This window comes from Mirounga leonina, unplaced genomic scaffold, assembly GCF_011800145.1.
Source record: "Mirounga leonina isolate KUSES-001 unplaced genomic scaffold, KU_Mleo_1.0 Mir_95, whole genome shotgun sequence".
Lineage (NCBI taxonomy): Eukaryota > Metazoa > Chordata > Mammalia > Carnivora > Phocidae > Mirounga > Mirounga leonina.
In genome coordinates this window covers 10828833-10855450 of record NW_023270865.1, presented here as the reverse complement: position 1 = coordinate 10855450, position 26618 = coordinate 10828833, and the positions used below count along the sequence as shown (strand labels likewise).

Here is a 26618-nt window from a genome sequence, read left to right as displayed (position 1 = left end):
AAGTAGAATCGTCTAATGAAAGCTCTGTTACCGATCCCCCACCTGAACACTTAACCACATTCTCTGACGGTTTTGGAGAATTGTTGTATTATTCATCTCCATTGTTGTTGTGGCTGCAGGATTTTTTTAAAAAAATTATTTATTTATTTGCTTATTTATTTATTTAGAGAGTATGAGCAGGGGGAGGGGCAGAGGAAGAGGGAGAGAGAGAATCTCAAGCAGACTCTGAGCTGAGTGCGGAGACTGACATGGGGCTTGATCCCATAACCCTGAGATCATGACCTGAGCCAAAATTGAGAGTCGGATGCCCAACTGACTGAGCCACCCAGGTGTCCCATGGCTGGAGGATTTTAAGGCAAATACCAAACATCACATTGTTTCATCTACAAATACATCAGTATGTAGCTTTATTCATTTCATTTATTTTTTGTACTTTTGGATTCATAATTTCTCAGTTCATTTCATTAAAAACGTAGTGACAAGGCATTGTCCCCCCTTCCCCTCCTGGAGGTGACCCATTAAACCTGTCAGTCTGGGCTGCTCCAGTGGTTCATAGCTCGTCGAGTGATATGTACAGGGCATGGTCCCATAGATCTGTTCGCCTACGACAAAGTTTGTCTTTCACATTGTCAACCTCTTGGGAAAAGAATTCAATGAGTTCATCCTCCTGTTCCTCCATAATGTTCTCACAAGCAAATTTGAGAGTGCCCCTGATGTCTGAATCAATCTGGATGGCCTGTAGGTCCAGTTCATTGGATTCTCCATTTTGGTCCACTACACGAACGTAGTTCTTGCGGTGGGTGGATGGGTGAGTTTGATCCTCATGCTCCTTCATCCGGTCACATACCTCCTCCAGCAGCCCTGTGAGATGGGCCTCTGAGTGAGCATAAGGCACCTCCACCACTAACTGGTGACCATCTGGGTTGATTTGGAAAGAGCCCATCTGAATGGTTTTCTTGGGATCCACCTGGGCAGTTTCCCAGTCTAGTTCATCCACCAGGGCCCTGCAGCCTCCACAGTGTAGATCCTGGCTCCTCTGCTCGGCTGCTCCCAGCGGGGCCCCTAAAACCAGGGCCAGCCAACCCAGCCTTTCATCTGTAGCCTAATGGGGTTGACCCATCTCTGCCCCTAGGGCTGCCTCCGTGGCCTAGGCACTCGAAGACGCCAGACTCACTTTAGCTCCCAACCCTAGCACCTGGCTGCCAGGGAGGGGAGTATGTGGCTTTAGTAAATAAAGACTTAAAAACATATTTACAGTATTATACCAATCCAATAATAATTTCTCAATATCTTTAGTACTCATTCCATGCCCCCTCTTTTTTTGGGGGAGAGAGAGGGAGAATGTGCACACCAGTGGAGGTGGTGGGGGAGGGGCAGATGGTGAGGGAGTGAGAGAATTCTATGCAGACTCCACTCCCCCCAGCACAGAGCTCAACCTGGGGCTCCATCTCACCACCCTGAGATCATGACCTGAGCCAAAATCAGCCACTCAACTGACTGAGCCACCCAGGTGCCCCTCCATGGTTGGGTTTGAACATTAAAAAAAAAAAAAAGTATCAATTTTTTTTAAACATTAAAAAAATAGTATCAATTTTTTAAAAAGAGCAATTCCTAAAAATGGGAAATAAGTTGAAAAAGAAGTGGCTCTAACTATGTCTCAAGTTAGTGGCTTTAACCATAAACAGAAGAATTATTTTAAGCAACTGAAAATGCAATAAAGTTTTTATGCATATCTAAGATATATCCTAAAGACTGAAACAAAAAACAAACCACAAAGAAGTACTAAATTGTTTTCAGTAATAATTTGCCATAAGGATTAAACAAGATCTCTCCAGGGGCGCCTGGAACTCACGACCCCTAATGAGGCCATTGGGCTCCATGCTGGGTGTGCAGCCTACTTAAAAAAAAATAAAAATAAAACTAGACTTCTTCTCTAAAAACAACTCTCATAAACTGTTTGATTGCTGTGAAATGCAGTTTGTTCTGGAAAAGCAGGAACAATGATTTTTTTTCCCTTTATCAGTTTTCAAAGTAAGTTGGTGCCCATTGCAACCTCCAGAAGTGAGCAAAATGTTTTTTTTTTTTTTTTTTTAAGATTTTTATTTATTTATTTGACAGAGAGAGACACAGCGAAAGAGGGAACACAAGCAGGGGGAGTGGGTGGGAGAGGGAGAAGCAGGCTTCCCGCGGAGCAGGGAGCCCGATGCAGGGCTCAATCCCAGGACCCTGGGATCATGACCTGAGCCGAAGGCAGACGCTTAACGACTGAGCCACCCAGGCGCCCCGAGCAAAATGTTTTTTGTTTTCATTTTTTAAGTATCAGCATGAAATCATGGATCTTATATATTTTTCTGTTTAAATCTTTTGCAGTCATTTTGTTTTTATTGCTTACATTTCCTCTTTGGTCCATGGGAGTCACCTCAGGTTGGCTCCTGTGTCCTTTGATATGACCCCATTTGCCTTTGACAGCTTCCTTGCCTTCTCGTATAAAGATGTGTCATGCCATCTTGTATGTTTCCTGCTCTACTCTAGGAATTAGTGACTTCTTGAAGGAGCTCTGGTTCTATTTCATGGGAGATTTATTTAGGGACTCTAATCTGGTGTTAGGGATGTTCACTGCTACTGAGCTGATCATAGTTTATTTCCATTTCAGTGGATAGACTAAAGAAAATAGACTTTTTAAAAGATTTTATTTATTTGACAGAGAGAGACAGCGAGAGAGGGAACACAAGCAGGGGGAGTGGAAGAGGGAGAAGCGGGTTTCCCGCTGAGCACAGGGAGCCCGACGTGGGGCTCGATCCAGCACCCTGGGATCATGACCTGAGCCGAAGGCAGACGCTTAACAACTGAGCCACCCAGGCGCCCCTGAAAATAGACTTTCTTTAAAAAAGATTTTATTTTTAAGTAATCTCTACATCCAATGTGGGGCTCGAACTCACAACCCTGAGATCAGGCGCTAGCCAGGTGCTCCAGACTTTTTAAAAGAGACAAATACTTCATGAGTTCATGATGATATATTCAATTCAAAATTAACCAGCTTTTACTTACTTGATTTTTATGTTTGTATCCCTTTTATTTGATACTGAAAATCCTGGTTCCCAATGATGTTAGCCAACTTACTTATTTGCTTTATCCTACTATATGGTAGGACATATATTATTCATTATATATTAAAAATAATAATCCCATTATTATTACCAACAATATGATTACTGAAAACAACTTGCCCTTTTTTTTTTTTTTCAGTCTTTAGGATATATCTTAGATATGCACAAAAACTTTACTGCAGTTTGAGTTTCTTAAAATAATTCTTCTGTTTGGGGATGCCTGGGTGGCTCAGTCATGAAGTGTCTGCCTTTGGCTCAGGTCATGATCCCAGGGTACTGGGATCGAGCCCTGCATTGGGCTCCCTGCTCAGCAGGAAACTTGCTTCTCCCTCTCCCACTCCCCCTGCTTGTGTTCCCTCTCTCGCTGTCTCTCTCTGTCAAATAAATAAAAAAATCTTTAAAAACAATAATTCTGTTTATGGTTAAGCCACTAACTTGAGACATAGTAAGAGCCACTTTTTTTTTTCAGTTTATTTCCCATTTTTAGGAATTGCTCTTTTTAAAAAATTGGTACATTGTGTTTTATGATTACTATCCAGTTGTCTAGAGTTGATTCCAGTTGTTTCCAACCAAGAGTTCTGGTTGAGCCAAGTGGTGATAAAACAGTAGAAACAGAGAGGGCGAAAGTTGCTGAGTCATCAACATGGCAGAACACTTGGGCGTGGAGAACGTTCCCTGCTCCCACAGCCTGCCCACTGAAGACAGATGCACCCCCAGGAGCCTCTCTCTGTGAGGCTGGCTGAGCAACTACTGAGTTTTTCATTTGCTTGTTTATTCTTAAAACTCCCATTACCTGTGACAGCGACTCCCTCCTTGTCCAAACGTTCTTCAGGCTTCTGAGCCCTCTCATTGACTTGCCTTGTCCTTGGCCTGCCAAGCCCAGGTTTTATAAGAATCCTTCTAAGGCATTGTAGCCACCCTTGATTTCAAATTAAGTTCCTTTTAGTAATTTTCTATCCTTTGAGCCCTGCCTGTTAGCTATAGATCCTCAGCTGCCCATGCTGTATTTGGGGTTAGGCCCAGTTCTAGACAGAAGTCTCTCTTCTCTACTGCAGTAGCTTGAATAACATCTGCCTTGCCCTTTCCAACAAGTGTCCCTTGCAGTTTCTCTTTAACACCTGTGTTTAAAAGCATTTTTCTATTCTTGGGGCACTTGGGTGGCTCAGTCGGTTGAGTGTCTGACTCTTGATTTTGGCTCAGGCCGTGATCTCATGCGTCATGGGATCAAGCCATACTCCACGCTCAGCGGGGAGTCTGCTTGAAGATTCTCTCCTTCTACCCATTTCCTGCGTGCGTGCTCTCTCTCTCTTTCTCAAATAAATAAATTAAAATCTTAAAAAAAATGTTTTTCTCTGGCGCTTGGGTGGCTCATTCGTTAAGCGTCTGCCTTCGGTTCAGGTCATGATCCCAGGGTCCTGGGATCAAGCCCCTCATCAGGCTCCCTGCTCTGCGGGAGACCTGCTTCTCCCTCTCCCACTCCCCCTGCTTGTGTTCCCTCTCTCACTGTCTGTCTCTGTCAAATGAATAAATAAATTCTTAAAAAAAAAGTTTTTCTGTTCTTTGCAATAAAAAAAAACCAAGAAAGTTCTAGAATATTAAAATCTAAACACATTGAATGTGTTATTAGACACTTACTGTTTTCCAGGGAATCAAAACATTATTTTTCTTTATTTCTTCTAGTCACCTTTTTTCTGTGTAAAACCAAAATTATGACAAATGAGAAAATATAATTTGATTTCTGAAACTCAGTTTACACACAGTAATTCAGATGCTTATCTTTTACATAAAATTATCTGTACACATTGGCACCTGCTTTGAATTCAAAACAAATACATAAGCAGGTAACAAAATAATATAAACAAATAATGAAAGTTCTAAGGATTGACTTCTATGTAGAAGAGTACTCAGGGTCAGGAGATAGTGTCAATCAGGGCATCCTTCTTGGAGGAGGTAAGTTGTGAGTCAGATGGCGAAGGAGTTGAGAGTCAAGGATTAGTAGAAAGAATGAGAGAAGCAACTTTAAAACAGGACTTATAATGCTGTGTTATGAACAGGGAGACACTCTGTTTTCAGGCTTTGGACAAGTCACTTTACCTTTCTGACTGTGATTCTTCACCCTGGCACTTGTTTTCTCCTCTGAGCCCCATATTCAAGTGTAGAATGGCATGAGTCCAGATTTGGGATGCCCTTCCTGGAGAGGGTAATGAAGAATCTTGATGGAACACATCTAGAATTCCAGACAGAGGCCCTGGGAACCAGGTAAGGAATGAATAAGGAGATCTTAGGTGGTAATGCCACCTACCTCCAGTTCCCACATGTTTTCTCTGCCCTGGACCAACCTTTGTGCCCTATCCCTTCTCTCAAGCACTTGCGGTGCTCCAGGACTTGTCTTGGGTACTGGGCTGGTCCTGAAAGATTTGCACTCAAAGCATCAAGGGTCAGAGCCCCTCAGGGGTGGTTTGGCCCACTCAGCCTGACCAGGGGCACCCCTCTCCTGACCCTCTCTGCCTGCCTTTCTCAGGACCCGGGGAGTGAATCCACATATGTCCCTTTTGTTTCCTCTCTGTTTATCAGTCCTCTTGAGTCTTTTTTTTTTTTATAAAGATTTTATTTATTTATTCATGAGAGATAGAGAGAGAGAGAGGCAGAGGCAGAGGGAGAAGCAGGCTCCCCGCGGAGTGGGGAGCCCAATGCGGGACTCGATCCCAGGACCTTGGGATCATGACCTGAGCTGAAGGCAGACGCTTAACCGACTGAGCCACCCAGGCGTCCCAGTCCTCTTGAGTCTTTAGTGGGATTTATTATATTCCAAGTGGCTTGTATTTGCAGTTTGGAGTTCTGCAAGCATCCAGTAGTAATTTAAAAGAAATTTTTCTAAACTGTTTTTTTTTTTTAAGATTTTTTAAATTTTTAAGTAATGTCTACACCCAACGTGGGGCTCAAACTTACAACTCCAAGATCAAGCATTGCATGCTCTGCTGACTGAGCCAGCCGGATGCTCCAAGATTTTTCTTAAAGCAGGCAGGGGACATAGAATTCCTTCATGATTAATTTCCAATATATAACATTACTGTAAGAGATTGTGACTTGTGTGATTTTTGTTCTTTACAATGTATTAAGGTTTCTTTGGTCTTATTAGTTTTGTTAACCATAACCATTTGTCACTACAGACCAATAGTATTATTTGGGGGACTATAAGGTTTAATATATTTCTATTAACACATTGTTTAGAACATCCTTTTATTATTGTTTTTCTGTTAATATTGCCTGTATTTCTAACAGGCTTTGCTTATTTTATGTTAACACTGTTTTTTTTTTTTTTTTTTTAGCACATAGCTACTCATAGTGGATTGTACCTTTTATAAAAATGAAGTGTCTGTTTTGGTCCAAATCTTTAAGGCTTTGTCTTTAATTCTACTTTCTATGACAGTAATGAAGCAGCTATTTATTTTCTGTATGTGTGCTGTATCTTTATCTAGTCTTAGAAAGAGCAATTACGAATCAACAGAGAGAAAATTACCAGGAGAAAAATAGGAAGGATAAGAACTGGAAAGTCACATACGCACATCCCCTGCCCCCACCAAATGCCCAATAAATATTTTTAAAATGTTCAGCCTCATTATTGCTAAATATTTGCAAGTTATACTAGCAATGGGATTACAGTGACTTATCATTTCCCATCTATCATGTAGGCAAAGATAAAATAAATACATTTCTCATGGGAACCAAAGGGTATAATATTTAGGGAATACTTTTTCTAATAATTTATTGAAATAAATAAGCAGAGATTTATACGAGGATTTGTATACAGGGATATTCTTTGTAGTACTTTTTTTTTTTTAAGATTTTATTTATTTATTTGACAGAGAGATAGAGAGCACAAGTAGCCAGAACGGCAGGCAGAGGGAGAAGCAGACTTCCTGCCGAGCAGGGAGCCCGATGCGGGACTCGATCCCAGAACTCTGGGATCATGACCTGGGCCGAAGGCAGCCGCTTAACCGACTGAGCCACCCAGGTGCCCCTCTTTGTAGTACTTACAATAGTGAAAAATCAGAACCAATCTAAAAGTTAAGAAAAAATATATTGGCTAAATAAAGTCAGGTCTATCTAATCAATAAATGTGTAACCATTAAATCATATTTTGAAGAATATTGAGTAATATGAAAAAGTTTTTATGACACCTTATAAACTAAAAAGAGGTACATATATGTTTGTGTGAATATATATGTATATATACATATTTAAAAAAATTTGTAGAATATGTATATATACATATTTTTTTTTAAATTTATTTTTTTAAGAGAATGGGAGATGGGAGAGGCAGGACATTTCTCATAGAAGACAGACTGGCAGAATATATGTTAATAGTGCTCAGATTTTGTTGACATTTATTTTTACTTTCTCATATTTAACTTTCTATTTTCCACAATAAATGTGCACTATTTTTATAATAAAATAATCAAAAACTATTTTAAAAATGTTCATATTAGAATTGTTCATATTAGAATAGGTTAAGGAGTTTAAGTGAGAGAATGATAATACATTTTACATAACAGAAAATGATCAAAATCATTCAAAGTGAATTTGCTATGTAACTATCAATATTGGGATCACTATATGGATATATTTCATGTTTTTCTTCTTTAGAGATTGATATACAAATTTTTTGCCTCTCTGATGTGCCATCTTTCGTGCAGTCAGGTCTATTTTATCTTTTATAATTATTTCATTATTTAGTTTCATTCATATGATATAGGTAGACAAAGTTTTTAAATTAGGGATTTTTGAAAGGGAAACAAGTAAAGGTAAGTTTCTTATGGATTAGAGTTACAGAAGAGGAGACTTTGGCTTCTCTCCCATTAAAGCATTCGACAATTTCCCCATCATTCTTTTTTGTTTGTTTGTTTGTAAATATAAGACAGTAAATGTAAATTACTGGTAGCCTTGTAGTCTTGAGACATGGGTCCTCTGCATTTCCTTTGCTCTTCTGGCAAGTGAGTTCTATTTCCAGCCACTGGATGGCAGCTAACCTCCATTAGTAGTAAGTTGTTTTCGGATTCTCTCTTCCATAGTGCAGACTGTGCATCATTTAACGTATTGTGTTTGAAAGGAAAAAAAGAAAAGAACTCAACATGTAGTATCTCTGGATTAATCTCATTTTATTAACCTCCGAATGTACGATTTTATAGGGCATAAGATTGAAGTGCTCTATGTCTTGTAACGGGAATTCTGAGGATTTCTTTTTAGAAAGAAAAGAAAAAAGCCAGATAAACCTAAGCTTGTTGATTGCAGGCACAGTGCTCCTTTCATGAGTCTGTAGATCCATTATTAATAGTAGAGCTTTACCATTTTGACATTCCACACTACAAATAATATTGCAACAACAGTCCCCTGTAAGGAAATATTTGTCAAACTTAGCTGATCGCTCAGAGCAGTGGTAAGCTGATGCTCTGTATACTGAAATTCATTCATATGAATAATTCAGTTCACAAAATTCCAGTCTGCAATTCTATCCCACTTGATAATCACTCAGTAAAATGATAATGAAGAAGAGCACCAGCTTGTATATTCCAATGCAAGAAAAAAATGTGAAAGTTGATCATGGTGTATCCTTCATGCTTCAGTCTAGGCTAATAGAGGAAAACGGAAATGCAGAATAAGCAAGTGTACGTCCTCTATTCAACTAATGGCACAGACCAGACAAAGTGACATGTATAGGAGGGACTGGAATTCGCCTTTCACACTCATCAATGGTTCCTTGTACCGCACAACCCAGACACCACGATCACCACCTGTGTCAACAAATTAAAAAAGAAAACCAACAACAAAAATGAGAACAAAAATGGCGTGAAAAAGGAAACTTCAAGAGGATTAAAAAATAGGATAAAAATTTTTAATAGATTGAAAAAATTACTCAACAAAAAATATCATTTTGGTTTATTACGGAATAAGTGATTTAAAAAATGATCCCTTGATACATATATTTAATAAATACCTATTATGTGTCAGATGCTGTGCTAATCATGTTATTCAAAGCTCTTGTTTGAAAAAAAATCCTAGTACAAATTGTATTTCTAAAATGTAATTATTCAGGTTGAAAATGATTAGATTTGGGCGCCTGGGTGGCTCAGTTGGTTAAGCGACTGCCTTCGGCTCAGGTCATGATCCTGGAGTCCCGGGATCGAGTCCCACATCCGGCTCCCTGCTCGGCAGGGAGTCTGCTTCTCCCTCTGACCCTCCTCCCTCTCATGCTCTCTGTCTCTCATTCTCTCTCTCTCAAATAAATAAATAAAATCTTTAAAAAAAAAAAAGAAAATGATTAGATTTAAGGAATGAGCAATAGAATTTCAGAGAAGGGACTCCTGAGACTCTGGAAGAACTTCACAGAGGAAGGGACATGGGAACAGATTCTTGCCACATGCATGGGACCTTGGCCTGCACAGAAGGAGGGAGTGTGTTTTGGACAGATTCTGAAGGTACGTTTGGAGACCAACTTGTACCCCCACTGGCAGGAGTGGATGGCCAGTGGAATCCTCGCACCAGCTGGTGTTCGTAGGGAAGGGCAGGAGGTGGTTGAAGCATTTTCTTCAGTGTTGGCATGGTATTGGCAAGGACCTCTCTTCCCCTATAGAGTAGAATAAATATAGATCTCACTTTCCCCTATATATTAGAATAACATTTTAATATTTAAATAAGAGTTTTGAACTGAGGTTCACAAGCTTTAATCTGTGCAAGAGTTGGATAGAACTAATTAGGGAAAATGAACTCCAAGGCGAATGCTTGCCATTTGGAAAACTTTCCACAGAACAAATTGCTGTGATTTAAAGATGTTTTCCATTTCATTAATTTTCTTTAAAAAGAGAGAGAGTGAGAGAAATGTAATTCCCAAATGGGGATAACAGTTTGGAGAAAAATTGCCTTCAGCCATCGTTCTTTTTGTGGTAATTACCTTAACATTTTCTCTTAGGAGACTGCTGTTTTCAGCTTTGTGTATTTCCTGGATTAGAAAAGCAATAGATTTTCTCCTATTGCTCTAGATCCCTCAATGAATTAACACCTTCAACTCTTGTTTTTCCCCATTTTGTTATTATTATGTGATAAGCAATGGGCACTTCCTGTTTTCTTCCTTCCATTGCTTGGCAGGGAAACCCACTCAACTCACCACGCTGGGCTCCCTCAGTCTGCCTTAGCCTCAGGGTTGATGGTTCGGCCCTCATTTGAAAATGACGTTCTGAATGGCAAGGAGACTGGTGATGATGCGAAGGAGACGGTGTGAGATTTGGTTGGGAGATGATTTTCCTTTAGGCTTTCCCGTAAGGAAGGAGGGAGACTGAAGCCCATAGGGAGGTTCTGGGAGGATGAGGGAGACCAGGAGGTAGAAGGTGGGGGGCCCCACTTGCTCAGGAAGTGCTGCAGGGTGGTTCGCAGGGAACAGGGAGACACTGTTCTAGAATTTTCCATTGCAGTAGATTCAAATGTTCACCCTTTGCTTTGGGAAGGGGGAAGGAAAAAAGTGAAAAAGCAGAGAGGAAGCATTTTTTTCCTGGCCTGCTGTAGCTCACTTTCAGGACACTTCCCTCAGGAACATATTTCCCCTTATTTTCTTAGGTTATGAAAGGAAAATAGTCCAGACTTTATTTAGCTTTTTAATTTTTCCCTTTACTTTTTTGTGTGCTAGTGCTCCTACCTTTTTAAAATTGATTTAAACTAATTTCAAAACTGAGTTTTATGAAAAGTATTTTCTTAAGTTTTAAATCTTATTGCATATTAAAGGTATATTTTATATACATTGGCTCATGAGCTTTGTAGGGGCCACCTGGATTCTTACGTACCTTGATAGGTCCTTACAATTTAGTACTTTATTGTTGACTAATTATGGTTTTATCTCTTTTGCTAGATTATAAACTCTTCATATCTTGTACACGAATAACATTGTGCTGGGCATATCAGAGACGCTAAATAAATATAATGGTGGTTGACTTTGGTGAAATTAATGAACTATACTAAAACATTTCCTTAAAATATATAACACTTCTTAAATCACACCTAAAATATGGAATTAATTTCCTTACCACCTAGAAAAGGACTTATGCCACCAGATTTGATCCTTAGGGTCTGTCTTTGTTACCTTTCGTTCTCTTTGAAACAGGAATCTTCCCACATTTTTGATGGTGTAGTTTTTGAAAGTTAAAATAATCCCGAGAAAGTAATTCAGATTAATTTCATGTCAAATACTAAATCACCAGGTAAGAGCTATGTTTTAAAAAATCTTGCCTTATCCTGGCCTTTGTGTTTTCATACCTGGTATATTTATATCCCCATGAAAATCAAATTCACTTTAGTCAGTGGAAATTGATTTATATAATTAACTGTATTGACAGTTTTCAGTGGAAGAGTTAATAATAGAAAATCAGGAAGCTGGCGGTTCTTTAAGGAGCAAAAACTAGGTATTGCATTATGAAGCATTGTTAAATGTACTTACGATAGGAAATGTATGTATACCCTAATATTAATGGTGTCCTTTTATCTCTGCTGTCAGGGAAGTTGCGGTGCTGGTTTTGGTAAGAAGTAAGCATTGAAACTCATCCTTATAGAAGCTTCGAAAGAACATTTGGTTTGCAGAGTGTTTATATAATTTAGTTTTGTTAGCAATAAAAACCAATTTATTCTTTACATATGCAGTAATAGACTTTATGTTTGCTCTCTGAAATGATATTTTAGCATTTTCGCTGTGGAAAGAAACACCGGTGTTTGAAATTTGCCTTGTGAAATCTATAGGTAGTAATGATCTTTATTGTAAATTATGTCATGGTCTTTAAGAAAGACGAGATGTAGAATACCGCAACAGGTGAATATGTTGGGTTATTTTTGTTTTCCTTGGCAATATAAATTTTGCTTTGTTGGTAGCAGAATAACTTATTTGTCACTGTGGTTTGTTTTGGGGTTTAAAAACATAATTAGCTCCTGGGTGAGGTTATGAATGGACTGTTCTTCCTTCACTGAATAAAGCAATGTGAAGACCCAGAAATATAGTCGCGACAAGACAGCTCCATCTCTGGTCTCTAGGAGTTTGCAGTGGTGGTCAGGGGTGACCAGAAGCAAAGCATCTCAATTTGCCCCAGAACTCTGATCAATTGCTCTCTTTCTGAGGTGATCAAATCATTCTAGGCTCTGGCTAGAAAATCTTCCTTTGATGTCTCCCCAAGTTTATCCTTAAGCTTTTCAAAGAGGGGCAAACCATTCTTTCCAGAAATGACTGCTTGGTTTCAGTTGCATGGATTTTCTATATCTGATCACATTCTTGGAGTCAAAGTTTTTTCGGCCTTACAAGTCAGTGCCTTTCATGTTCCTGCCAGATTCCTTGGCATGGTCGTGACTGCTAACCACTGCTTAGCATATTTATAAATGTGTCTTGGTTATTTTCATGGGTTTTTATTTATGATAAAATCATAGTAAACGGGTTTGCAAAGTCCAGCTATCATAAGTTGGGAAGTTCTTCTGCATAGCAGTCATTAACATGCTTCCAACGGGAGAGTGGTCGAGGCCCTAGGCTGGAGTTATTCTTCGTTGCCTTTAGAAGATGGCTCTTGAGTGAATCAACTAATAATTTCTAATATCGGGACTTGATTTTGCACTGAATGACATTTGATTCACTTTTCTCTTTAAATATTTCTATAGAAAAGGAACAGGATTTTGAGGTTACCATGTTACAATATTTTGGCACAAGAGAAAAGCAAAAGAGGAACTGAGTACAGTATTGAGTTTTTAAATGTTTTCTGGTGAACCTAACTCTACATTCTCTTTCCTGTTTAACCAAAATAAGCACAAATAGCAGATACCCTCAAAATGACCCCCCAGGGAGACCTGGGCCCCTGAGACTCATTTCTGCAGCTGTAGTCATGAGCTCCTGCAGAATTGTATGTGGTGGGAGTCAGCAGGAGCAGGTGGATGTGAGTTGGGGAATTTCTCAGTATTATTTATTGCTTCTAGACACCTTCAATGCCAGAGACCAAATCTTGGTATGGGCAGTGACTTATGTCATGAAATAGTTTTCTCCTAAATAAATACCTGGTAAACTAAATCAGAACCAAGAAAGAGGGACCCTGAGTTGGAGTTTTTGTTGTTTTATATTTGTAAAACTGATCATGCCTTTGTGCCTTTGGATGCCCATGTGGAACGATAGCAACTAAAAGGTAATATAACAGTAAATATCATTTGTGTCTACTGCTTTCACAAAGCAAGAATTATCACATTAGTAAGGGTTCTCTTTGTATCTTTGTAATTAATACTGGTCTTATATTTGCTTGGACCTTGAATTTCTGAAAGAACAAGTAGTTAAGGCATAGGATCATTCCCAAGCCGTTGATTATCATTTAGATTATAACTATAAACAGAATCTGATTAAAGAAGCATTATTTTTCTCAGTTGTATGTGATATGTTACTGAAATTTTGGTCCTAAACAAGGACTGACTGGTATAACTAAGCTAGGCAGTACGGTCTGGAAAAGTTCAATATGGACAATTATAACCATGCTAAGCAGCCAACCCAAAAGCCCAATGCTAGAAGGACTTACTATAAGAAACTCTATGATATGCACCTAAGACTTGATTTCCATATATCCATTCAGAGTTGCTGAGCCTTAGGTTTAGGTTTGGGAGAAGAATTTTTTTAAAACACTGCAGCATTTATTCACAAGGAACAAGTATCATGGTTCATGGAGCATCATTTATTCAAGCTTTGGGCATCTAGAATGGAAAAAAATTCCTATGGGGAAAACAATATTATCAAAGATGTCCTAGCACTGCAATGTTAAAGTGATCAAAATCATTTCAAATGATTCCAGTGATATCAGAATTTTCCCAGTGTTTTGTATGAGAATGTGATAAGATTGTACATGAAGATTTCATATTAAGAGAACCTTCTGGTAACTTTAAGTATGCTGTATGCATGAGGTCCAAGTGGCAGAGATCACTCACTTAGGCCATGCATTTTGTTTGGAGCTGGATGGTGCCTGCAAGATTATCTTGCCACCTACCTCATGTTATTCATGGGGAAATGGTGGCCGGTGTGGCTGGTGGTTTATCAATGTTAACTAAGGAGCATGTGGGTATCAGGATCGTAAGTGTGGCTTCCCAAACCAGGACAACACTACTTCTATGGAGCTAAGTGGAAGTGTCACCAAGGAAAAGGCAAGAAAAGACGGAAAGAAGTTCCTGAGATTCTCTTTCCTTTGGCATATATCTCTTCTGGTCCCCAAAGTTCCTAATCCTTACACTTTCTACTTGAGAGGCTCTGTACGGAAGGAACAACATCTGGAAGATGCATTTAGCACAGAGCATCCCTCTTCCTCCAGGCTCTGCCTGCAGAACTTGGATGTTCTGTTTAGTGTATGCTTGACTCTAAATAGATCAGCTTTCTGAATCCTCCTTTGGGATTTTTCCTGCCTTTCCCCCCTTCCTCCTTTTTGAACTTTGGCAGATGAGACTTTCAGTAAACCTATGCATCTTTCTTAGCTTTTGCTGTACAATTTCAACGCATAGAAATAGGGGCAAAACCAACAACGCTTACCACTTCTTTTGAAGCTCTTAAGATCATTTCCCTGTGAGGGGAGGCAGCTCAAATCATTATTGAATGAATATATTTTTCATTCCTTTTTATTAAGAGTTTTTTTCTTCTATTGTGATTTTTAAAATTCTGATAGAATCAAGAAAAAAGTACTGGATGTTTTGCTCTTGCAGATACAGAGTTCGTGTTTTCAAGATGAAAAGACCCATAGGAAAAGTATAGAATGAGAGCTTTGTTTACATTTCTTTAGTCACCTAGTCTCCAAAATGTTCTTTCTCCAGATTTCCCCATTCCTGTTTGAGTTATTATGATTCTTCCCTTTACCCGAGCTTGACAAAATGGAACCCATCTTTGACACCTGGGTCTTCTTTCCTCCATCACTGACTGTCAAGTTCCATCTGTCTGTTTTTTCCCATTCCTTCTTCAACCAGGATTTGTATGTAGAAATAGCTTGGAGGTAGCAACATGGAGGCTGGGACAAGAGGACTTGCCTCTTTTTATTTAGCTTCTTTGTTTGCTTTTTGAGTAGCTTGGGTGACCCCCTGCTTCCGCCCCCTCTATCAAATCCTTTATTTCCTCATGCCCAGGATACTGACTTCAGTCTTTCGCCATCCCAATCCTTCCTGCATACAACACTAGCATAACCTTCCTAAATAGGACTTTAACCAACATGCTCTTCAGTGACTCCCTAATGCCTGCTAGGACCATCCACCTGAGGTTGACACCCACGGTTCAGCCTCCACATACCTGTCAGAGATAAATCAGTCATGTATCCTCACAACTGTAGCACAAGACAGGCTTTCTTTTGAATTCCAGTCTCTATGCTTTCTTTATTATTTTTTCCACATGTTATGCCCGACCTCTTCCAATTTGAATCTTACTCTTCTACAAGGCTTGACTTAAATCCTACCTTCTCCAAGAGGTTTTCTTTGATCATCATTTTTCATCTGATCTAAGTCATCTTCACATACAGGACATAGAACTGTTTCATTTACCAGTAAGATGAGAAAACAGCTGTCAATTAAACTAGGATGCATTGCTTTTCTAGAAGTTTAATTTAATTGAAAAAGCTGTCTTAGACTTACTTAAACACAGATCAAACAAGCCATATATCCCTCTTGTGCATCCATACAAAAATAAGTGCAATGAATTGGCTAAGAAATTTCTAAAACTTCTTCATATTCAGGGTGTGACTCTTCTGGGATTCTTTCCCTCCACAGTCACTCACTCTGTAAGTTGTGATGCTGGTGTTTTCTTGATCTTCCCAGAAGGTGTCAGTGGAAGATTTTCAGAAAACAGCCAGGACATACATTCCTTCCTCAAATGCGTTGCCAGTGGTTTATTCCCATCGAGGTGCTGCTGTGGCCCCGTCAAGCCACCAGAGGGACAACTGAGTTTGCACAAACTCTGGTAATGACAACTCCCTCATGAAGGTGGCCGACCAACGGCAGTTACAACGCTGCCTATCAGATGCACCTAATTTCGATACAGTAAAAAGTACAAAAAAGGGGCAACTCAGGATGGATAAAATATGGTACTTTCTCATCCCACTGAACGCATCTGCCATTTTTATATGCTGCCCGCTGTATCATTGTTTACAAGGCCGTTAAACTGATGAATGTGTTTGGATCTGCTGGCCTCAGTAACACATTCCTAGAGATGGAAATCAGCAAAAAATGTGTAGATGGTGACTGATAAAACTTGGATCCATTTCTTTCTTGGGACCGACTCAGAAATCAAGACCAAAATTTTCAAGCAGCCTTAGACTGGAATTGGTGGGTTACATTCAATTCCTTGGGAATTTCTCTGCAAAAAGGTAGCTCTACCTTTTTTTGCAACTAAAAAATATAGTTATATGTTTCATCTATGAGATGCCTGTGAGGATCCAGGAATTTTACTTAGAATTAAATCATCACAAGTTTCGTGGGTAGGTGGGCTTATTTTCTATTTCACAACTTAGGAAAGAAAAGCTTTGATGTCCTCTTGCTGGAAGAGGACCAAGCTGGGATTTAAATCTGGGTCTGTCTGACCTCAGTGCTTGTACTTTCTATATCAGCACATGGCATAAGTTGTACACACAAGGCTGCAAGGCCCCGAGTAGGTGACTCTCCATAATTCAGGGATGGAGAGTCCAGGAATGTGAGCACGACGTGGTCATAACTCAGAATACAGATCCAGGCGAATCTTGCACCGTCTTTGCTTTTTCTAAGGCATGTTTCACAATTGGTAATTATATCTTATTTATAATTATAGATTTATCATTATGTTATTTGTTTAATATCTTCCCTCAATGAAGGCAGGATGGTTTTTCATTGATTCTGAGATGTACATATTTCACATTTTAACATCTGCGATTTCAGAATGCCTCTTAAAATTGAGGTTGTGTTTAATTGGTAGCATTTTATCTTTCTCTTTGAGTGTTCCATAAAATAATTATGCATGTCATAATTAATGTTTTACTGTTTGATTAAGTGTTTTTTAATTAACTGCTCTATGCTTCATATGCAGTATTGTTGCCTTGCCCCATATAAGGCACTCACAGACATTGTTGAATAAATGAATGAGTGAATGAATGAAAGAAAGAAAGTGGAACTTTAAACCTTGCCTGAAGGTACTTGGATTTCTGGATGAAATCTCCTGCCTCTGTGAGGCCCATTGTCCACTCTTATTTTCTCATTGTGTCTGATTTAAGATTTGTTTATGGCCAGTATTCTCAGCCTGGAAGAGTGTGTTGTCTGCCCAGATAGGGCCGGAGAGACCCTGGCCTAGGAGTTCCTGTAGGAGGAGTCTTGCCCACTGTTGTGTGGTGGAAAGCACTCATACGGAAACCCTCCTGAGTCTTCCTCCAAGTAATGTTTGACAACTCTTCTCCAGCAACCAGAAATCAATTTTATTTCAGGCCGACAATGAGGGGGCAGATGGTCAGATGTAGATTCAGGCTTGTGCTTTGCCTTGTTTGTGCTACTAATGACAATTCTCAGTTAGCCTCCTCCATTTGAGGAGATCCCTTAAGACACCTGCCCCTGTCATGCCCAAGGGTGGTTGAAATTCGGCCATAGAGGTTGGAAGACTTTGCAGTTTACCATGAAGCCTCGAGAGAGCCACGGTTACGCCTGCCAAACACAGAATGAATGCCATCAGCCATCTGTGGAAACTTTTCCAGAAGGTAACTCTCCCCAAAGAGATAATGTTGTAAATGGGCTGCCGGAACGAGGACAGTGCCTGACGTACCGTTAGGGAAGTGCTGTGTAATGTAACTAATGAAAGATAAGCAGACACATAATGAAGTGTAACCTCTGTCCAGAGGTCATGCATTCACTGAGGATTCTTGGGACTGATACTAAGATGCTGAGCAAGGGAGATGAGAAAATACTGCTATTTGCTGGTGACCTTTTAACACCATGCAGAGGAGAATGACTTGTAGTCTAGATACCATCTTCATTCACAATTAGAACAGGAAGCAGCCTCTCACCAATACCCAGAGGTTGATTTCAAAAATGTCCCATAAACAAACTCTAACTTCCTATGCTCTATTTTTTTGCTTATATTCAGGTCTGAATCTTGTCTCTTGTATTAACCCTACACGTGGAGGCCACTCCCTAGTGTTGGTGTTAGTGTTGACCAGGTGAATCTCCCAAGTTCAGGTACCAGACTCGCCTCCTAAGCAGTAGGTGTTTTAAAACCAAATTAGCATCTTCATTTTCCTGTCAGTCTTATAAGGTTAATTAGCAGAATATTAGCTGGATGAGTCCTCTGTTTCCTGATTATCCTTGGGATTTGAGTTCCCGAGACTTGGACTCCAGGGTCTAAATCCTAGATTTAAAATGCCCATCCTTAAGTGTCCTGCTTTTTATTCATCTTGTTGAGAGAAACCATACATATTAGAGTCCTCAGATCATGCTGGCTGTGGTTTGCCGTTCTTGTCCTCCCAGTAAGGATGATCAAGATGTTTACTCACATAGAATAAATTACCTTGGTTTATTTGTATGTGCAACTGGGTGAGCAAAAGTAATTTATGGACATCATTTGTTATTTGCATATGAAATAGGCTTCTGTTCTTTATGGGGAGGAAATGGCTCCTTTGGGTCACAATTAGCCTATCTGGCAATTAGTCACAATTAGTCACAAAGCTGGCAGTTAATTGTGCACACAAAGTTGTTGAGGCAAAGTAATCCTGAATTTCTTGACTTGAGCGATTTATTCAGAGTGGCTTTCTCTGCTTTCTATTTTGATACAGTCTAAAGTTTCTCACTGTTCAAATAAATTATTCAAATATCTATTGACTCCAAGCTTACTGTTGGGAAGCGTCTAGAATTAAAGGACCATCAGGAGTGTTGTAACCGAGCAGTTCAGATGCTTTGATTGGCTGAGGAACACGCCCGAGAGGCACGGTTAAACCATATGGCTGTCAACGGCATTGCCCTAACAACAGGCTTTGGAACAGAGGAGAGGCCCAAGGGGAGAGACTCTAGAAGGAACCCTGGAATATGGTGAATAGTACATGCAAAGTGGAAATGTGAGGGTGGATTTCTGGTCCTTCAGAGAAGTTTTCTCTTGAAAGCTTGGTTGGATGAGGAGTAGGCCTCCCCGAGTTAGAGGATCATTCAGGAAGAGCTCTGACCACTGCATGCCCTGAACAGACTTCTGTGATGTTTCAGATCGGTAGGAGACAGCTCTGGAAGCAGAGCGTCACCCGCATTTTAACGGTAAGGAGCTGTTGTCTGTAAATTTGCAAGGGCGTCTTGGATGATCATATTTCACACCTGGGTGGAAAAATACCTAAAAACAATTCAAAGTCATGTTCTGATGCATTTGTGAGAAACGTGTTTGTTTACTAATGTTTGTGGTTCATAATGCTACATGCTGATATTTCAAATACAGGAAAAAAAAAAGAGGACTGTATCTTCCGGCTTTCGTGCACATTGCCGCCCCAACAGTAACTACTTGGAGGGATACATGCTGAGTCTTTGGGGATGATGCTCAGTCTGAGGGGGAGAAATGCCTTCAGGACGCGTTGGTGACTTGGCATTCTTTCAGACCTGGAAGGTTTTTGTTGATAACCGGAGATAGTCAAGGCAGATTCTAGGTGGCAAGTTCTCGAGGCTCTTTGGAATCATTCCCCCTTTTCTGTAGGCCTGGACATGAGGTTACAGACCGGGAGATGCAAGGATGTGCCTTTGGAATCACATTGAAAAATGAACTTCCCTGGCAAAGGGCTCAGCTCTGGGGTTTTTCTTAGGCAGATGCAGAGAGGGATTTGGAACCTTTTCCTGCCAAGGGATGTTGGGAGAAAGGTGGAGGTTGCTCTAGGACTCTGTTCTCAACATTAACCCACGCTTCCTCAGGGCGGTATCTCTGTGTTTGCTGTGCATCCCCAGCAGCCCAGGTGATTCTGGCTAGCCTTGCAACCTGCTCTTTCACCACCAAACAGCAGGGATGCAGTCTCTGCATTGCTCAGCACTGCGCCACCAGCCACCCTCCACTTCCCCAGCCCCACCATTCTGATGCATCCTTTCCAAGGTCAACAACTTCCAGCTGAGCTCTGGAACTTGTTTGCCTGCAAACACTCATTCTTTAAGACCAAATGCCAGCAGCACCTCCTCTGAGAAGCCCTCCTAGCACTTTGCTTCTGCATCTGCTAGTGCCCTTGTCCTATCGCAGCAGGGAAGTGACATTTGTCTACATATCCCCTTCCCTCACTAGATTGTGAGTTCCTGGAGGACAGGGGTGATGGGCTTTCAGGTTTAGATAGTCTTCCCCTAGCACAGAGCCTGACACTGATAGGCCTTAATTTTATGCATAGTTAATAAAGTGAGTGAATTAAACTTCTCACGTGTCTGAATATTTTTCCTGTACCTTACTACCAAGTCTAAAACATTAAACTCGATGATTTTGTATCTTGACTATGTATGGTTTAATGAATTATATTCTTCTTTGGCACGAGCTACCGTTTGGGAGTAAGCTTTTGGGGGGTTTCATTTCTATATTTTGGGTGCTGGTTCTGTTCTCTCCACTGAAGAATGAGATTAACAGAATTACCTCAATAAGGTTGCAGTGTAGTATGTAAATAATTACACATTTTCTACATAGTGCACTGATACGACAATTTATTAAATTATAACTTTGTGACCTAAAATAATCAATGACCAAGATTCCAAAGCTACTTAACATAAAAACTATAAATCTCTATGTCCAGAACCTTGGTCTAAAGGTATTACTGCAATGATGCTATCTTATAATACAAATAACAACAACAACAACAAAAAATACAAATAACAACCAAAAGTACCATAAGCTCCTCAGTTTAGAAAAGTGAAGCCATACATCCTTTCTGTTGTATAGTAAACACAAATGCTTTCCATGAAAAAACCTGAAATAATTCTGTATATATTCACTCACTTATTTACAAAAATATGGCCCAGATATGTCTGCCTTCTTTCTGCTTTTCTCACAGATGAACAGAGCTTAATATGAACTTAAAAGTGTTCAATGGACATGAGTTCCAGACTTAGGGATTCTGTTTTCTTTCCTTCTCTAAAATTAAACCGAAATATGTAATTTTGCTGGTTGACTTTGTTGACTTTCAGAAGAAAACTCGAAAGGTTTGTGACGGTCCTCTTGACTTAAATTCACCTTAATTGCAAAGCTGATTTTAAAATGAAGACTAGTTCTCTCCTATCTGCAGGGATGTATATTGTTCATGTTTTGCCCTGTATGCACTTGTGCTAGGGAATATTGTTGCTCATCGAATTTCAGATTGCTAGGCTTTTCTAAATAGTGATTCTCGGGGGCATAGAGACTGGGCGGGGGGGAAGAGAAGGGGCAGGCCCCTTGGGGGAGGCACAGTGCCTTCCCCTGCTGAGAAACTCTGCAGGTGGGGCCACCATTGTTCCTTGAGAGTGCGTGGGTAGAAACCAAGACAGAAAAGAACCTTTGCTCTCAGATATCTTTTGAAAGTTTAAAGGGTGTGTGTTTTGTTATCCTCTGGCAAAACAGCCAAACAGGTCTCAGTGTACTCTGTTCATCAGGCCCAGGCATGTTCGGCCGGTGAACACATTTCACACATACAATAGAGTATACAATATGAAAACAATTCTCTTGCAGCTCAGGGAGGTGAATGGCTCTAGGATTCAGGTGGGGAGTGGGGAGGGGGCAGGTACTACTTGTTAATGCTTCGGTGCGTATTCCTGAGCCTGAATGAGTTAATGCTCAAGATGCCCACATCACCATCATGCCACAGCTGGACCCTGGGAGAGCGCGGCTAAGGGCAAAATCCATCCGTGCCACAAAATCCATCCGTGCCACAAAATCCATCCGTGCCACAAACACCTGTCGAATGCTTACTTTGTGCCAGGTGCTGCTGTATTCCATGACTGGGCAGCTGGGAACACTTCTGGGCCTCATCAGGTTTAGGGCTGATGGTCAGCGTTGGCATCATGCCAGTAATGAGAAGGAAAAAAGACGTCTCGAGTTGGCGTCATCCCAAATTTACGCCCCTGGGCTTTCTCCGTTAAGTTCCTACCTCAGGTGAGAACCTGGTCGTACTCCTCAATCACGATCGGTTCATAAAATGATTTCCTTTGGAACAGTATTGTAGGTTAGAATTGCCTGAGAAATGCCAGTGCCCAGGGCCCCCTTGGGACAAGATAAGTTAGAGTTCTGGGGTAGAGGTGGACATCAGTATTTTAAAACTCCCCATGATTCTAATGAGCAGCCAGCTTTAAGTACTCTGGTTTATTGTGATGAATAAGGGAATTTTTGGATTTCGTTCCTGTGCCATAGGTAATGTGAATGGTGGCATCATATATATTTTGGCTTGTGGGTGAAATTATATGGCTACTTGAATTATATGGCGCCTGTGGCCAGAGGGAACTCTTGGAATTCCACAAGAGAGGTATTCCTGATTTCCATTGTGGGGTGGGAGGGAAGATAGAATATGTGGCCATGTGCAGGCCCACTAAGGACCTTTGATCAGATCTCAAAATTTGGTGTGCAGAAAACAGAGTGTGAGTTAGAATGTGGATGATGGAATGTTGGGGGCAGAGAAGGTTGTGGTGATGGGGACATCCCTCCAGCAGGTCGTGGTGATGGGGACATCCCTCCAACGGGTTTTGGATAGATTTGGGTGAAAAATCCACATATTGTAAAAGGTAAATAGGGGATCTTTTACTGGCCTGGAAAGAATGACAGATAAGCGTGTGAGTAAATGGGGAGATTTGGGGGTCCTGAGAACTCCAGCGAAAATAGACAAGATTCCAGAACTTACTTTTAGGACAAGAAGATTGATGGGATCTTCTCAGTTTAAGTGCTGTCTCTTTGCAATGGAGGGGAGTGCAGCTCTCATTGTATAAAGGAGGACTTCACTGTAGCACCTGCTGTGAGTGGGATTAGCCATTGTGGAGTGTCTTTTCCTTCCCGAAACCACTTTGCTGGAGTGCTCTTCATGTGGGAAGGAGGTGCCGTGCGCTTCCTCTGTGTGTGTGGCCCTTCACCAGGAGAAATGAAAGGATGGGGCTAAGAGAAGGCAGGATGTGAAAAGCACAGGAGTGGAGAGTTGCTGGGCTGTGAGTCTCCCAGCCAGTTAAAGATCAGGTTTGGATGCTCTAGGAAGCATCACACAACGGCCACTCCCAGGGCAAATGGGCCCTGTGGGTCAAAATGAAAATGCTGGAAAAGAGGAAGCCTTCCTCTTCCAAATAAATTTGTTGGAAGACATGGAAAGTGGGTTGACTTTGTAGAGAGGTCTCTACATGGAAGTGAGCAGGAGAACCACTTCCCTCCATTTTCGTCAATCAACACATTGAAGTAGGATATAGGTGAGGTAAGCTTAGTTATATTTGCTGTAAATTGAGGGAAAGCTATAATCCACATTCATGGTAGGATTTTGTGCAGTGGTTTATGCTTGAGACACAACAGTATTGAAGACCTAGGAGCTTATTGACTGAATTCCGAGCCTGCAATCATGGGCTCAGATTGCACTAGAATAATGTTTTCCAGCCCTTAATTACTTGAGAGTGGCTTGTAAATGATTAATTTGGTTAATTTATCCACTCATTAGATATCAATTGAGGCTCTACTATGTGCCAGGGACTGTTCTAGGCCCTGGGGATATTGCAAAAATTAAAATAGAAAACATCCCTCTCTGTGGAGCTGATACTCTTGCAGGAATGATGAGATTTAGTTGATATTTATTTTATTTTAACCCTCAAGAGATAAAGAGGATCAGGTTATACATGTGGCAGATTACCAATAATGAGGCATTTCAGCTGGGCATATGCTTTGAATAATTTCTTTTTCTGCTCATGGATTTGCCTGATTCATCCACAGTTGGGGAAGATGATATAAAGTGAAGCTAACTGGCCTCAGATGATCAAACCCATGTCCTTGGCCTCTTTGGTACTGTGTTTCATCAAGTGATTAATTATCTGTGGACTTGAGATTGATATTGAGAGCCAAAGCAGAATCAGTCTCAGAGGTACTTACTTTGGTCATTTAAGATAAGGAGTTTCACCTGTAATTCATGGACTCACTTTATTTACAGTTATCTCCAGTGAGGATTTTAATCTAGATTATACTCTCCTCTACCATGTTTGTTACATTGCTGTATGCATCTGTACACATAAAAGAACAAAACGCCCAGATCAAGAAAATAGAAATATATTCATTCAAAGATATGCAACTATCAGCAAAACAGATCTCTTTCTTTTTCTCACATTCATACCTGCAACAAGGCTAATCATGTCACCTGGAAAAACTTTTTTTTTTTTAAACAAATATTTTTTTGGCTGCAGAACCCATTCCGTGCCCTATACACTTCACTGTGCAAAGGCGTCCAATGAAGACCTGGGGTATACAGTATGATATAGATAAAAGTGAAGTTGTTCAGACAAAAGCAGCAACACTGGGAAAAGCATGGAGTCCAGCCTACTAGCTGCCCAAGCAGGGAGCCCACCTTCTAGGCACTTTTAGGAGTTGAGGATGGAAGGTTACCGTTTGCTGAGACACAAGAGTGCGATGAGAGAGCTGGACTCAGGGCATGCCAGCTCCATAGTGCTAGTCCATACTAGCACTAAAATGTCTCTGGTGTAACTAAGAAAATGGCACCCATTAACCTCAGTTTCCTCCCCCCCCACACACATACACACATACAACTCCTTCTATAACCCATGCAATGTATATGGGGAGCCCCCCAAGAGTGCCCTAGATAATCCTTGAGTGGAAATTTAAAGAAACAATGTTTATAGAATATCAATTTGAATGGACGCAAAATTCTTGGTAGCCTGGGACAACCATGTCTTGGCCTGGCCCTGCAAAGACAACAAGGCTTGGTTTCCCAGTCCTGCCACTTACTGAGCTGTGTGCTCTTGGGAAATTGTTCATGGTCCATAGTCTCCGTTTCTTTGTGTAGAGATAGTAATGTCTGCTTCGTGGGCCTTTTGTGACAATGAAACCTAACCGAAGTAAGTGAGTGATGACTAGTAGAGCTAGAGCTATAACACTGTCACCTGGGCAAACAGAGCGAAATGTACTCTGACGCCGTCAGGAGGGTTAGGGACAAGGGTGTCCCTGCTCAGCCACAAAGGGGCTCCTAGACCCGACATTCACTTCCAGTTGCCAGTGATGTCTGAGACAGACCTGCCAACGGGGCTGGGCTTTCTAAGGGTGGAGGGAGTTTAAACATTTGTACAATTAAAACATTATTGAAAAGTTTTGTTCCTCCTGAATTTTAATGTCCAGGGTCAATGCCTTGGTCATGCCATTTTAATTCAAGCGCTGGTTGACTTAGTATTATTTCAAGACTGCTCCCAATTTAATCTTCACAATTAGCTTTCAGGTTTGGACCTGTATCTTCATTTTACAGATGAGAGTAAGGTCTTTCATATGGTTGGAGATTGTCAACCTGGAGGCAAAATGAAATGTTTGTGGCCTGTATACAGGCGTGCAGACTTGTGCTTAACTGTAGAGTCAAAGGCAAAAGTTAGTATATTAAAAAGATGGAATGGGTAGGTTTGTCATGAGAAAACTTCACAGAGCTTTATTATGAAAGCACACGCTTTGGGTCTTTGTTGCGATTCGTATTTTAAAATCTCATGTCTCTTGTCCGTGTTAACTTTTGATCCAATGAGAAGGAGCTCCGACGGTGGAGAAGGATTGGCACTTAGCTGTCAGCTTGTCTAATGCTTGGAGTGTGGATTTACGGAAATGAAAGTCTGGAGAGGTTGACTGACAGATGCAAGTGGCAGAGCCGGGACCGGAACCCAGGACCCCCCGGACACCCAGGCCTCGTTGGTCCACATGAGCTCTCTGAGCTAGCACATTAGCTACCCTTTTCTTCCAGGGTGGCCGCAATGTACCTTGTCACCAAATCGCAGAAATGTTTGACTACTTTCTAGGTTTCTTTGGACATCAAATAGGTTTCCCAGCACCTCCCCACCCCATCCATTGGTGATTGCTCATGCAACACAAAACAGTTTTAATGTGACTCTTAAAAAAATATTCCATGGTCCACCTATTGCTGTTTTCATACCACTCCACCCTCCCACTCCAAGTGTCCTTCATGTTGAAACATGGAGGCCGACAAGACAGCCACCTCCAGACAGCCGGTCACTGACTGCTGGTTGCTGCCATTTCCTAGTAGCCAGAAAGCTGCAGGCTTAAGTGTATGGGCTGACAGTGCTCCGATCTGATCACTAAATACTTGTTTGACATTACTGACCTCTTGTGATAGTAAAAAACCAGTTCCCTCATTGTACCAGGATACTTTAGGATATGGCAGTGAGAGTTGAGATGGACAAACATGTGGTCTTTCCTCTACGTGGCTCCTGGGGCTTGCTTCATATTACTTGTCTTTAGAGATACAACAATCAGTTTATACAAGAACATACTTGTTGCTTAACATGTTTTTTAGCATAGCTCTGAAAACATTTACTTTAAAAACACATTGA

General features: G+C 40.8%; 1 protein-coding gene across 1 annotated transcript; it reads right to left on the bottom strand.

Moving 5' to 3' along the window:
• Positions 1–22108, bottom strand: LOC118006202 (protein canopy homolog 2-like). Its single transcript, XM_034998797.1, has 2 exons — positions 22018–22108; positions 1–1095 (listed from the first exon to the last, which is right to left on the bottom strand). The coding sequence occupies exons 1-2, from the start codon at positions 22106–22108 to the stop codon at positions 551–553; spliced, it is 636 nt and encodes a 211-aa protein (XP_034854688.1). The 3' UTR covers positions 1–550.
• Positions 22109–26618: the final 4510 nt, after the last annotated feature.